The sequence below is a fragment of the Carassius gibelio genome, chromosome A12 (genome assembly GCF_023724105.1).
Source record: "Carassius gibelio isolate Cgi1373 ecotype wild population from Czech Republic chromosome A12, carGib1.2-hapl.c, whole genome shotgun sequence".
Lineage (NCBI taxonomy): Eukaryota > Metazoa > Chordata > Actinopteri > Cypriniformes > Cyprinidae > Carassius > Carassius gibelio.
In genome coordinates this window covers 7,476,874-7,491,936 of record NC_068382.1, presented here as the reverse complement: position 1 = coordinate 7,491,936, position 15,063 = coordinate 7,476,874, and the positions used below count along the sequence as shown (strand labels likewise).

At 37.3% G+C, this 15,063-nt stretch overlaps 1 protein-coding gene across 8 annotated transcripts in view; it reads left to right on the top strand.

The window, feature by feature from the left end:
- LOC128025020 (1-phosphatidylinositol 4,5-bisphosphate phosphodiesterase epsilon-1) overlaps positions 1-14,300 on the top strand; it is a 98,487-nt gene extending 84,187 nt beyond the window's left edge. For 5 of the 8 annotated variants that reach the window (XM_052610971.1, XM_052610969.1, XM_052610976.1 and 2 more), the window contains 13 exons: positions 1,274-1,383; positions 1,469-1,586; positions 3,487-3,618; positions 4,765-5,058; positions 7,097-7,260; positions 7,355-7,616; positions 8,308-8,426; positions 9,150-9,278; positions 9,566-9,757; positions 10,506-10,667; positions 10,754-10,966; positions 11,416-11,642; positions 13,005-14,300. In XM_052610971.1, the coding sequence (XP_052466931.1) occupies positions 1,274-1,383; positions 1,469-1,586; positions 3,487-3,618; positions 4,765-5,058; positions 7,097-7,260; positions 7,355-7,616; positions 8,308-8,426; positions 9,150-9,278; positions 9,566-9,757; positions 10,506-10,667; positions 10,754-10,966; positions 11,416-11,595 (2,075 nt within the window). In that variant the 3' untranslated portion in view covers positions 11,596-11,642; positions 13,005-14,300. The remainder of the gene's footprint in view (positions 1-1,273; positions 1,384-1,468; positions 1,587-3,486; positions 3,619-4,764; positions 5,059-7,096; positions 7,261-7,354; positions 7,617-8,307; positions 8,427-9,149; positions 9,279-9,565; positions 9,758-10,505; positions 10,668-10,753; positions 10,967-11,415; positions 11,643-13,004) is intronic. The other 3 variants (XM_052610970.1, XM_052610977.1, XM_052610973.1) reach the window with 1 other exon arrangement.
- The last annotated feature ends 763 nt before the right edge of the window (positions 14,301-15,063 follow it).

Sequence of the window (15,063 nt, the reverse complement as noted above, 5' to 3'; positions counted from 1 at the left end):
ATTCTCTTCTGTCCAGCCAAACTATACAAATTTAGGACAGTAGATGTACATGTCATGTCAACTGCCTATGTAAATGTGTGCTGAGATGCTGTGTGTCGCTCTTACTGCTATTTTCTGCTGGTGTGTTGACTCTGATGTTATTGCTTGGATGCACAGCTGAGAAACTCAAAGCAGAAGAATTGTGCCTATGTCTGAGATCCATCAGGTCTGTGCTGTTTGCTTCTGCCATGAATAAATCAGTGTTTTCTGAGTACAAAGGTGGGTGGTACAGTGTATAAACAAAACCACCCAAGCTTGCTTCAACGTTTGCTTCCATGTCCTTGGTGTTTTGAAAATGGCTCGACCTTGCTTGCGGCACTGGCTCAACGGTGGGGGAAAAACAAAGCCATCTGGTTTCTCAGGCCCTGGGCTGCTCTCTGTTAAAAGAGACTTTGTTCTTTCCCATACGGCTTTCCCCAGAGACTCAGCTATGAGTTTGTGTAGTCAGGGGAATGCTGGGCATTCAGTCAACCTGTTTCCTCAAGTATGCGTTTGCCATGATTTTACCATCGGAGACGGATTTCAAAAATCAAATGAGATTTGTTTCATCATAAGGTAAAATACAGATCTTCAGCTTTGTGATAAACCTTGGACTCCAATGGCGTCCTGACTGTCTGTGGGTTGCACACCTACAGAATGAATGCTCCTGTGATGTCAATCAAATAAAGGCCCACTAGATGGGATTATGAGATGTGAGGAAGTCAGAACATTGCTCATTATTGAAAAAACTGACTGGGCATCTACCATGAAATCATAATTAAAAGTTATCATTTCAATTTTTATGGCATATTGTAGTAGTTAGAATTTTTTTTATCCATGCACTTTTTTTTTTTAATTCATGTGTCCACATAATATTTAATCAAAAACATTAACATCCTCTACCCTTCACAATGACATCTCTTCTCACTTCACATGATCAAGTGAGTCAAATAAATTCCCCATGGACAAAATCAAGTACCACTTTACATGTTATTTGGATATACATCACAACAGAGAAAAAAAACTATAAAACAGATTTGAAAGGGATAATTCACCCTAAACAGCAAACTCAGTCAGTGTGACTGACTTTTATGTGTGACTGCTTCACCTTTATGTGCTTTGCAACGTTTTTGTTCATTTTTATATTTAGATGGAATTGTTCTCTCTTTTTTTGTAAATCACATTATGTTTTGGCTGAAGAAATTTATCTTTGGGTTTATCTAGAGATGTTTCTTAATCTTTTTCTTTTCTGCAGACAATATTCTGGACGACAAACCTGAAGGCAAGTCATCCACTGAGAAACTTCAGTATGAGTCCAATGATGAGATGCCCAAGCGGTTTAAGAAAGCGGGAAGCAAAGGAAAGGTCTGTACAGAACTGTAGCGATGAACATTTGAGTTTCTTTCTACCTGAATACTTCTGTGATGGATGTTCTTCTGTGTCCTTGCAGATGTTTGACATGGAACTAGGAGAGGAGTTTTACCTGCCCCAGAATGAGAAGGAGAGCAGACAGATCGCTCAAGAGCTCTCTGATCTGGTCATCTACTGTCAGGCTATCAAATTCCCAGGTTTACATCTCATCTTGTTATTACACGAGCACAGTGAGAAATGACGTTCTGTTTGCCTCTGAGACACCCTGAGATACCTGGGCAAAAATATTTTTTTGGGTTTGCCTGAAATTATTTCAGTTTTGGCCAAAAGTTTGGTGCATTTTAACTGTATCAGTGTCTAGTGCAAACAATATACTGTTTTCAGTTGACACATGACCAAAAACTTCACTAAACAGTATTTATTATAGCATGCTTCCCATTCAATAATCACAATAACCTACTCTTAGTTATTGCAGAAAACATACATGAATATCAGAAGGTACAGCTTCTTGAAAGAAAGAAAATACAATGTGCTGAAATCTATCATGTCATTAATAAACATAAAGATGTCAACAAAAGAGCTTCAAAACAGTGTCACATAACATTTCATTTATCTGGAAAGTAGTGCTGTCAAACGACTAATCATGATTGATCACATCCAAAGTAAAAGTTTTTGTTTACATAATAAATAAATATATATATATATATATATATATATATATATATATATATATGGTGTGTGTGTGTGTGTGTGTGTGTGTGTGTGTGTGTATATATATATATATACATAATAAATATACACAGTACATACATTTATTATGGAAACAAACTTTTTTATTTTGGATTAATTGCGATTAATTGTATGACAGCACTACTGGAAAGCCATTCAATGTCCATAGCAATCTGTTAATCAATTAAATGTTTATATTTCAGCAACAAATTTTGCACAATGTTCAGGAATAATGAATTTAAGTTTAACTGTGAACATTTGCACTTTCCCACTTCTGCACAAATGTAGAGTTAATGTTCATATTTATTTTGTATTATATATTTTATCTTCCTGATTTTTATTTCTCTCTATGCTCTTATTGTATATCTTTTACTTGTCTTATTTTAAAAGGGTCATAAGATGCGATTAAAATTATTACTTTTCTTTGGAGTGTTACAAGCTCTGGTGCATAAAGAAGATCTGTAAAGTTGCATAAACTAAAGTCTCAAATCCAAAGAGAGATTCTTTATAAAAGTTAAGACTCATTCAAACATGTCTCCACATCTCTACATCACTATGTGGGAAGATTTGCAAATTCTTTTCATGGATTTTTTTTTTTTTTTTCTTAAACTGCATAAACACATTTCATTACACCAAATACATAAAATAATGTTCTTTTTAGCAACATCATATGACTCCTTTAAAATTGCTTGTCTCATTGTTATTTATTCTTGTTTTTTTCTTTTGTATTTGTCATGCACCAATTTACCAATTTACATACAGTACTTGGAAATAAACATGATTCTGATTCTGAATTGCAGTAGAATCATAATCATATTCATTAAAAAGTTAATATAAAATTTCCCTCACGTTCAATGTAAATGTTTATATACAAGTCAGTTATTATTTTGAGTGTTCATTGTTGAATATAATTGATTAGTTAATTTTTAAATAACATACATTTCCAATTTTTGAGAGAATATAATTTTGGTGTGCCATTTCATATGATTACTGTGGTTCCCTTATAAAGTGATTTGTACATGCAGTCCACAACTGACTGACAAAGACCTAATGTGTTGGGGAAGCTACTTCTTCACAAATGTAGTCTATCAAGCTCAATTCTAAGTAGCAGTTTAAATTTACAATAAGCAATACTTCATCCTTTGCTTATTTGTGCTACAAGGCTAATATAAACTGCTGCAGATTTTGCTGAATTGGTCAGAAGGGGTGGGTAAATTAGATTCAGGTGTTTGGCTTTACTGGAAACTGTAATGGTCCCAGAGGCGAGCCTTGAACAAACAAACAGCATCGAGCTCTTGAGTTTTGGAGGAGCACATACCCTGCAGCCGTGACCTTACATATGTGTTTGTTTGTGTGCATGGGAACTAGGTCTCTCCACCCTCTCCCCATCAGGCCCTGGAAGGGGAAAAGACAGAAAAAGCCGGAAATCCATCTTTGGCAGCGCTCCTGTTCGCGGAAGCCCCGGGGAGCCCGTGACGTTGGTCCGAGCTCCAGGGAAAGGTACGGCCGCCTCGGTTTTGCACGGAACTGTGCACAGGGCACGCAGGAAATAGAACACCCACTTAAAGCACCCATGGGAAAAGGGCAAGTTTTCCATTATACTGAAGTCCCTCAAAAGCACATAAAAATGCCTTTCTGCAGAATATTTCCAGTGACTGACTGTATGAGAAAACAAGCACATGCTTTTTGAGTAGAAGCACTTTTAGAAGGCAAGTGGTTCTTTGAATTGAATCTTAAACTAATAACTTCCTACCATCTTAAGAGAAGTTCATCTATTTTTTTCAGCAGTTTATTTTTATCAAAGGGATAGTTCACTCTAAATTGAAAATCCTGTCAGCATTTACTCGTACTCATAACATTCCAAATCTTGAAATTTTGAAGAACTTTGCTCTTTCATGTATTTGCAATGAAAGATAGAAAACGATCTTGAATGCAATAGGTCAGCTTTATGATTCTTTTATATTGCTTTATGCAGCTTGAAAGCCTCAGTCACAGGGCCATCAATAGACTCTTTTTACTGTGGCACAGAATACTGCTGTGTGGGAAAATATTACAGATAATTACAGATAATAGAGAAAACAGTATACCAACCTGAGAACCATTTTCCCTGATAATATTTTAGCAATCATCTGTTGTGTTTTCCATCAGCTATTTAGAATAAGAACTAGTGATGTCAGATTAATGAATGAATCACTCAACAATTCAGTCAAAAAGATCTGAATTGTTTACAGTTCAGTTTGATTCATTCAGACGGTTCAACTGTAAAATTAGAAAACATATATATATATATATATATATATATATATATATATATATATATATATATATATATATATATATATATATATATATATTTCTTTTTTTCTTTTTTTTATCATTTTCAGCAAAGTCAGTCATTCAAGTTTGTATTAACTGTTCTTTAAACAACCATATGCAAAACCCAAATCCTGCTGGACATGTTTGTTGTTGCAGGCTTTACCCATTGATTCTGCTTTTGTTTCTTTGTCAAATCGTAGATGTCACACATAAGATATTTATCTCATAGTGCTTAGTTTGACTTTTAAACAGTTTTTGTGAAATAAATTAATAGGTCCTTTCGAGTTGCACTAGCAACTTAATATCAAATGAGTGTTTTTGGTTCTGCAGCCAGTCTGGAGGGCATTCGTATGAACTGGGAGGAACAAACATCACTAACTCTGAGCCCGAGCACCTCTCTCAGCTCCATCATCCGCACACCCAGATGCTACCACATCTCCTCTGTCAATGAGAACGCTGCAAAGCGCCTGTGTCGCCGCTACTCCCAGAAACTCATCCAGCACACCAGCTGCCAGCTGCTCCGCACGTACCCTGCAGCCACACGCATCGACTCCGCCAACCCCAATCCTCTCATCTTCTGGCTGCACGGGATCCAGCTGGTCGCCCTCAACTATCAGACTGATGGTAAAGAGTGAGATCATCTGATCAGCTGAGATTCATCAGGACAGGAATTAAAGAAATCAGTGGAAATGATAATGATAGACTTATATATTGATCATGCTTATAGATCAGTCAGGCTATTTTTATAGTGAGTTTTCCGGAAGTTGTCAGATTAGTGGAAAGAAAACATCCAATCATCCATCACTGATGATATATACTGTATAAACTCGATTCCAAAAAAATTATCAAATATCAAATGTTTAAACTGACAAAATGTATAATTCTAAGGGAAAAATAAGTTGATTTTAAATTTCATGGCATCAACACATCTGATAAAAGCTGGGACAGGGCCATGTTTACTACTGTGTGGCATCTACTCTTCTTTTTATAACAGTCTGCAAACGTCTGGGGGCTGAGGAGACGAGTTGTTCAAGTTTAGGAATAGTAATGTTGTTTCATTCTTGTCTAATACAGGCTCCTAGTTGCTCAACTGTCTTAGGTCTTCTTTGTCGCATCTTCTTTACGATGTGCCAAATGTTTTTTATGGGTGAAAGATCTGGACTGCATGCTGGCCATTTCAGTACCCGGATCCTTCTTCTACACAGCCATGATGTTGTAATTGATGCAGTATGTGGTCTGGCATTGTCATGTTGGAAAATGCAAGTTCTTCAATGCCTGCGCTTCTGGATCATGTTTAGATATGGCTTCTTTTTTGACCTATAGATTTTTAGCCGGCAACATCGAATGGCATTGTGGATTGTGTTGAGTGACGATGTTTTTTGGAAGGATTCCTGAGCCCATGGTGTGATTTCCATTACAGTAGCATTGCTGTATGTGATGCAGTGCTGTCTAAGAGCTGAAGATCACAGGCATCCAGTATAGTTTTCCAGCCCTTGACCCTTACGCACAGAGATTGTTCCAGATTGCTCCACTATTTTTGGCCGCAGCATTGGGGGAATTGGTGATCCTCTGCCCATCTTTACTTCTGAGAGACACTGCCAATCTGAGAGGCTCTTTTTATACCCAGTCAGGTTGCCAATTGAGCTAATAAGTTGCAAATTGGTCCTCCTGCTGCTCCTCTTTCCGGTCTCTTGTTGCTACCTGTCCCAACTTTTTTGGAATGTGTAGCTCTCTTGAAATCCAAAATGAGCCTATATTTGGCAAGACATTTAAAAATGTCTCACTTTCAACATTTGATATGTTATCTATATTCTATTGTGAATAACATATAAGTTTATGAGATTTGTGAATTATTCCATTCATTTTTTACTCACAATTTGTATAGTGTACCAACTTTTTTGGAATCGGGTTTGTATTTTTAAAAGCTGTTTTCTCAAAATTATTTAACTTTACCATTTTATTCCTATCTATATTCTGAAGAGGGGTTTGTGCATATACAGTATCATTTGACTAATTTATATAGCATTTATTCCTACGTACATGGTAAAGGTATTTTATTTTATATATTTTTTTTTTCTGGCTGCTAACTGCATCCATTCTAATTTATGGTGCGATTTAAAAAAAAAAAAAAAAAAAAAAAAAAAAGACACCTGAAATACCCTTGGTAAAAACATTTGACACTAATATGTCAACAAAATGAAACATGAATTTTGTCCCCGACTTTATCTGATTTTTAAATGTGTACATATATACTGTAATTAGATAATGCCTTATTTTCACATTTAAACAACATTTAAGAGAACTTATACAAAAAACAATTCCTATTCTTAATCAACTGGGGAAGTATGGCAATATCGGTTACTTTTTTACCTTATTCACCTGGCGTGTCTTGCCTTAAGATATTATTAATTAAATGTACTATTTTATTTAAATTTAAACCAATAAATAATACATCAGTTATTAAATACAATCATTTGTTTTGTAGTGTTCCAGGAAAACAGCAGTTTTTATTTTGAATTGATTTCATGTACCATTTCACTAAATAGGACTAAAAATAAATATTCAGATATGGTGAAAAGCATTATTCTAAAGATTATTTCCAGAATTGAGCCAGTCTTTCTTGAGAAAATAATTAGTTTGTGGCTGGTATATTTTGCTGTAGATCTGCCCATGCAGCTGAACGCGGCTCTGTTCGAGGCTAATGGTCACTGTGGTTATGTGCTGAAGCCCCCGGTCCTGTGGGAGCGAAGCTGCCCTCTCTATAAGCAGTTTTACCCTCTGGATCGAGACCTTGACAACATGACCCCCACGCTGTACACTCTCACTGTAAGTGTATCCTACTGTATATTAGCCACATTATTTAGTGTCAAAACTACTCTTAGCTAATCTAACAGACCTTCATTAATTCATGTGCACACAGATTGTGTCGGGCCAGAACGTGTGTCCGGGGAACTCAAGCGGCAGTCCCTGTGTGGAAGTGGAGGTGTTGGGCATGCCGGCAGACAGCTGCCATTTCCGCACCAAGCCTATACACCGTAACACACTCAATCCCATGTGGAACGAGCACTTCCAGTTTCATGTGCACTTCGAGGATATGGCGTTTCTGCGCATCTCTATCGTGGAGAACAACAGCTCGCAGGTCACCGCTCAGCGGATACTGCCCCTCAAAAACCTCAAACCAGGTAAAGAACTCCTAACAGGAGCATAGTGTAATTACTGCAGTGCTGATTATTGATCCATGACTGCAGCCTGCTTTATAGACGGTGGTCAAAATATGCATTTTACACACTGTAGTCACAAAAAAAAAAATGTTTGAAAGAAGCCTCTAATACTCATGAAGGCTGCACTTATTTGAGCAATAAAAACAGTATTTTGAAAAAGAATTTATAATTGAAAATAATAGTTTTTTTATTTGAATATATTTTAGAATGTTTCTGCATTGATATTAAGTGGCACAACCGTTTTCAACATTGATAATCAGAAATGTTTCTTGAGCAGCAAATCATCATATTAGAATGATTTCTGAAGATCACGTGACACTGAAGACTGGAGGAATGATGCTGAAAATTCAGCTTGGATCACAGGAATAAATTACATTTTAAAATATATTAAAATAGAAAAGTTATTTTAAACTCTAATACTACTGTATTTCACAATATTTCAGGTTTTACCGGGTGTTTTTTTTTTTTTTTTTGAGCTCATAACTGCACTCTTGGAGAGCAGAAGTGACTTCATTAAAACCATTTTATATATAAATAGGTTGTATATTGTACAGAAAATATACATTATGTAATTAATTTAGCTTGCGATTACTCCATTTGACCATGGCACTTACTGATGCGTCAAACATTGTCTTTCTGTTTATTATTCCAGGCTACAGACACCTGCAGTTGAAGAACCTGCACAACGAGTCTCTGGAGATCTCTGGTCTGTTCATCTTCAGCCGTAGGATGGAGGAGAGTCCCACCGGAGGACCTCTGTCTGTGTCTGCGGTGAGATAAACCACACAGCTGTCAGGATATTTGTGTTAATATAGTGGAACTAGACAGCAGGAAGAACACCGTTTACATTCACGATTCCTCTATATGTGCCTTACAGTCCCACAGTGAAGTGGACAGCGTGCTTGAGAAAACATTGTGCAAATATTTCTGAGGTTTTAAAAACTCTGGATTGTGCTGCGTTCCTCTCCCTCGGTCCCTGTCATCCCAGTGCAGCCTGGTTTCACTAAAAACAGGAAATCATAAAGACATAGATATGCTACTGTATACAGAAGTGCCATGCCAGTGGTAAAATACTGAATAAAGGAAGGGTCTCTCTCAGAAATTGTACAAATAATAAAAAAAAAAAAACCAGCCAGTAACATTGAATTAAACATGACATTTTGAAGCAGAAAGACTGAAATATAGTTTTCTTGTCAAATATACTTAAAAATCATATTTATTGTATTTGTGTGTTACAAAAGTATTTTAAGGATCGTAGGTAAACAAGTGTGTAAATTACTAACTCAAACTTGGGTAGAGGGTTTTTTTTTCTTCTCTTGCATGTTTTCAGCGCAAAAATACTGTAGATTCATGACCCAGACTGTAAACACATTGTGATTGAATCATACTATTTAGTTAAACTGTCAGGAGTTGTTTAATAGCTCTGAAACAATATTAATAACCTGTTTTGGAATGTGTAAAAAATATGAGCTCTGCTGTCGTTTTTTCTCTCAGCTGTTCAGCACGGAGGAAAGACGCGCCTCCCAACAGCACAAAGTGACAGTGCATGGAGTTCCAGGCCCTGAACCCTTCACTGTAATGTGTGTTGATGAATACACCACGGCCAAGAAGCTCCTGGACTCTGTAAGTGTCAGCCCAGCCAGTTTAGACAGGTTAGCACACACCAGAACACGGTTCAGAGGGTGCAAATGTAGATGAAGTAGTGTGTGGTGCCATCAGGGAAGATTCTCTGGAAGTTCATCCAGTTGCCAAAGCGTGCATCCTCCTCGTGGAGGATGATTGTCATCCATTCTGTCATTAGGAACAAGTTACTACTTGAAGTAGTGTTCACTCCAGTGTTTACTGGACTGCTTCACATTTGCTTCATTCCTCAGCACATAAACACATTTAAGTAGTGTCTTTCTTGCCAGTTATTTCCGACGACCTCCTTCAACTACTTCCTGATGGAGGAGAAAATGCCTCTGTCCAAGGAGAAGTGCGAGTCAAAGAGAGCCCCTCAGCAGCGCCCCCTGGCGAACGACGAGCGGCTCCTGAGAGTTACTCACAGCTGGCAGCCGCAGGACGGATATGTGGGCAGAATATACCTCAAAACCAAGGAGGAGGTATAACCCTTGCGCAAGATTGTGCTTGCTTTCATTCAGTTACATTTCTAAGGGTCATTCCTGTTACGCAGTACCTTTTTCAACGTCATAACTTTTGAAAAAGGAATAAACTATCGTCAAAAAGTTTAATTACATTTTTTTTTGTCTCTTAAGCACACCAAGGCTGCATTTATTTGATAATAAAAACGCAGCATGAACAGCCATATTGTGAAATGTTTTTAACAATTTAAATAAAGTGTCTATTTGAAAATGTTTTAAAGTCAAATGTATCCCTGTGATGCAAAGCTTAACAACGGCCATTACTCCACATTACTTTAGTGTCACATGATCCTTCAGAAATCATACTAATATGCTCAAGACTCATGTATTGATATTATTATTATTATTATTATTATTATTAAATGTTGGCGATTTCAATAGGATATAAAGACTGCCAACTAAACTAAAAACTAAAAACTCTTAACTGGTTACCAAATAAAAAATGTCTTTGTTGTTGGAAATATTTAGATTAAAGAAAATTTTAAGAATCTGTTAGTTTCCTCAGCGACATGATGTATAAGATTTTGGGATTAAAACAAAACCAAAAAAATAACCCTGAAGGATTTCCAATATATTTCGGCAACATAAACGTACCCCACAACAGCAATGACCCATACAGATTTCATCAGATATCGACACCCATTGCTTTTATTTATTTATTCGTGCATCATTTGATTCTTGATGTGTTGCTCCCCCTGCTGGCTGATAGCAGAACATCAGTGAGAGGAATACAGTGATGGAGGGGGTGGAGGAGGTGAGCAGCGGAGAGGACCACACGTTCCTGGTGCAGGTTCATGATGTTTCTCCTGAGCAGCCTCACACTGTCATCAAAGCCCTGCGTTACAGCACCGCCCAGGACATCATCCAGCAGGTCAGAAGATCACCGCAACCCCACTCAAAGATTTCTTCTCTGTCGTGTTAATATCAAAATATCGAAGCTGCTGTTGTCTGTCGTAGACTCTGAGCAAAGCAAAGTACTCTCTGAGCATCCTGAGCAACCCTAACCCATGTGACTACGTCCTGATGGAGGAGCTCACTAAAGACGCGGCTGGAAAGAGATCCTCCTCGGCTAAACCGTGCCAGCGTGTGCTGCAGGACCACGAGTGTGTGTTCCAGGCTCAGAGCCGCTGGAAGGGAGCTGGGAAGTTCACACTCAAACTCAAAGAGCAGGTGAACACTTGTTCATGTGAGACTGAAGGCCGGCACACAACAAAACATACACACAAAAAAAGATTCATTCTGTTGCATTTTTATTAATGCATCATCTTAAACCTAAAGGAAGCACTACAGAGGCTACATTAATTTGATCAAAAATACAGTAATATAGTGAAAAATGGTTGCAACCTATTAGAACCGTTTTCTCTTTGAATATATTTTAAAATGTCATTTATTCCTGTGATGCAAAGCTGACTCCAGTCTTCAGTGTCACATGATCCTTCAGAAGTCATTCTCATATGCTGATATGCTGCTCTGGAAACATTTATTACTAATGTTGTGTTGATAAACATTTGTTGAAACGAGCGATTTTTCATAATTCTTTAATGAATTTCTTTAAGTGTAATTCTTTTTTAACATTATAGATGTTTAAGTATGTTAATATATTTGTTTCTGTCCCTCAGATCGCTCGTGAGGACAAGCGGAAGGGCGTTTCTTTTGCCAGTGAGCTGTGGAAGCTGACGGGTCGGAGCCGGAGCTTGACTGTGAACACGAACACGAACACGAACGGTCCGGCGGCTCAGGAGCAGACACACAGTAAGGAAGAGAAGGCTGCATGTCCCCGCATGGAGGCCTCGCAGTGAAGGAACGCTCTGCAGTGTGTGTGTGCAGTGCATAGAGCTCCCACAAGGTACTAGACACTAACACACAGCACACTTCAATATTACACAGTCAGACTGAACTCCAACATTTGATCAAACTGTGCTTATCCATACAATGTGATTTTATTAATCAGAACAGATTTGGAGAAATGTAGCATCGCATCACTTGTTCACCAAAGGACCCTCTGCAGTGAATGGGTGCCGTCAGAATGAGAGTCCAGACAGCTGATAAAAACATCACAATAATCCACAAAGATGCATGTTTGTAAGAAACAAATCCATCATTAAGAAAAAAATATGCCTCTGGATTTTGATAAGGGCAACAGAGGATGGGATTTTTCACTGGAGAAAGCAACATTATGGCCTTGTATTTTGACCAGAAGTGATTTTTTTAAAGCTAAAATAATGATGGACTTGTTTCTTACAAACATGACGCTTGTGGCTTCAAAAGATGTTAACTGATGGACTGGAGTGGTGTGGATTACTGTGATGTTTTTATCAGCTGTTTAGACTCTCATTCTGACGGCACCCATTCAGTGCAGAGGATACATTGGGGAACAAGTGATGCAAAAATCTATTAGGATGAAGGATAGGTTAGATTTTTGTATAGTATCAAATGCTAGTTGAGCAGAGCTACCTGATGTTTAATGTAAAGAGTTTTCTGTTCTTTGACAGTGTTATTAACTAATGCTATTATTGAACGGAGTGTCATGTGTTTACTAGCAATGAAAACATGATTAATGGCATGTAATAGTTAATAGACCTCTATCAGAGTCCACACCAAACACAATTTGTTGCAAATGAATATGAACCTGTTAAGGACTATGGTGTTTGTCATTCAGTCAGAAAGAAAAAAAGGTGTTTCTTGTTTTGTTTTGCAAACTTATGGCTTATGAATATTAGAGATTACCTGCAAAAAAGACATGCTTGCGTGTTCCTCACAGCCTCGCTTTCATTCATGTCGGCTGTCACTGAAGACTGGAGGAATGATCCAAAATACAGCTTCACATCACAGGAATAAATTACATTTCAAAATGTATTAAAATAGAAAACTGTTCATTTAAATTGTAATACTATTTTACAATATTACTGTTTTTGAGCAAATAAGTGCCGCCTTGCTGAGCATGAGAGACTTTTCAAAGTCATTTCAAAATCTTCCAAACCTCAAACCTTTAAACAGTAGTGTAAAAATAAATACCGGTAGTTACCATGTAATAAATACTGTATATTGAAGACTTTTTTTTTAATCAACTGTATATGGAACAAAACATCTCTACAGAGACCTTCACTCTGTGTTGGAAATATTCTGATAATGCATTATGCTTTTCATTGAAAAAGCTGAATATTCAGGCTCATTATGAAGAATGAATGTTCCTGTGGCTCTCTTTCAGGGTCTGTGTCGAAGGGGCTGAAGGCCTGGATGGCTTGGGTTCTCAGAGACTGTGTGTGACCCTCGTCCAGACCCAGAGCAGCACCGCTAGAGTTCACTACTCTGACCTGAGAGATACAGTCCAGTCTGATGGAGAGCGGACGGCGTTTGAGCTCGTCCCGTGCAGAACAGTGTTCAGGATGGGTTCAGTCAGTCCAGCATGTTACTGAAGGTCAGAAGAAGGACGTTTCTCCTCACTTCTATACTTCTCCTTTCTAAAGAGTACTGTAAGTGATGAATGCATTTATATGCGTTTCATTTCTGGTTTGTGGTTTTGCACATTATTCCAGGTATTTTGAAAGCTTTTTTAATACTTTATTTCCATCATGTTTTTGGATTGCTGAAGTTAACTCAAGCATTAAAATGCTCCCAGCACATTAGTGTAACACGATCTTCTTTTCTGAATGTAAATATGGCGTGATTTATTTAGAGTTCAGGGGGAATGTGCACAAGATGTTGAGAAGATGCAAGACAGATTTGTTCTGCATATTTTAGCAGCTAATTGTATTTGATTGCTTTCGTTGCACACGTCCTGCACTGCGTTTTAATGAACAACAGCACAAAATGCTAGATGTTGAGGGCTACCTTTCTATAAACTGGCACAAATCTATTTACAGTATTACAGAAACAAGCATTTGAAGAAACCTCACTTTAAATGTTTTTTTTAATGTATTTGTTACTGATTTATATCTTTATTTTATTACAGCTAGAATTTGTTTTTGACTTCCTTCCCTTTGCAGCTGCAGTTGAAATATTTATTTCAATTTTGTTGCTTGCATTTATGAAGATCTGAAGATCTTCACTGCCACGGTACTGCTAGTTTTGGAATATTTTTTATTTAAAATCAATACAATTTTGAGGTTTATATCCCATTTGACCTTTGTAATTGAATGCCAGTTCTTGTTGTGCTAGGTTAAATGTTAATTATTATATATATATATATATATATATATATATATATATATATATATATATATATATATAGACACACACACGCGATTTCTAACTCACCTAAAGCAAACCTGCATTTCTTTTGTTTTTAACTTTAAGTGGTCCGTTTATTATCTTGAAGTGTAATATTTCCTAATTTATTGAACATTATAGCCCAGGTTGGCTGTACATTTCCAGATGTGTACATAATTCTGAAATCTGCATTAATTTATTTGTGAGGGCATGAATCTTCCTCCAGCCTGTTCGTACTGTATTAATGTATGATGTTTGTATTGAGAGAGATTAAATATTTTGACATTGAAGTGAATGTAGGCACCAGTGAAGTGTATTTTATTTGTGTGGTTCACTACAGCATTATGTCCTTTAATATCTTTTCACAGTGGATTCACCATTGCCTGGTTTTGAACAAGAAAATGTTCTGTCTAACTCTCTATTAGTGATGGTTTTCAGCACACGGAAAACTCTAGGAATGTATCATCAATCTTGAGTTGTTGACTTGAAACCATCGATTCAATCACATTCATCAATAAACGGTTGAGAAATCCTTGTTTGGTGAAACAGATTTAATAGATCACTGGCCGAGTTAAATTGTCAGTAACGACACTGCTGGTATCTCGGAGCATTTATTATACACAAACGGACACAAAACAGCATTTCATCTCTTAAAATTACATGAGTTCACTGATTGGTTCATTGGTTCTTTTCCTGCAGTGATGTGAAGTCTAGACTCGTCTACTCGCTGGCGTTTTGAAGAGCAGTCTAAAGTCTGAAAAAGTCTAAAAATATATCACCGATTGTGAAATGTTCCTGCAACACAAGAGGACAAAATATTTAGAAAATAAAACTAACACAGAACTGCTTAAAGCATTGTTAAGAGAGCTTTTTCTTTGAGGGAGGCCCTGCGACAGGAGGATTGAAGCTCATGTCTTTATCACTGTAGTCTGCCCTGCATTTCATCGTCCAGCAGGATGTCACGCTTAGGGAACATCTACACTAACACAGAGAACTCGTACATTCAGCTCAGAAACCATGAAGTCCTCCGTTAGCTTAATGAAAGGAGGAATGCCACC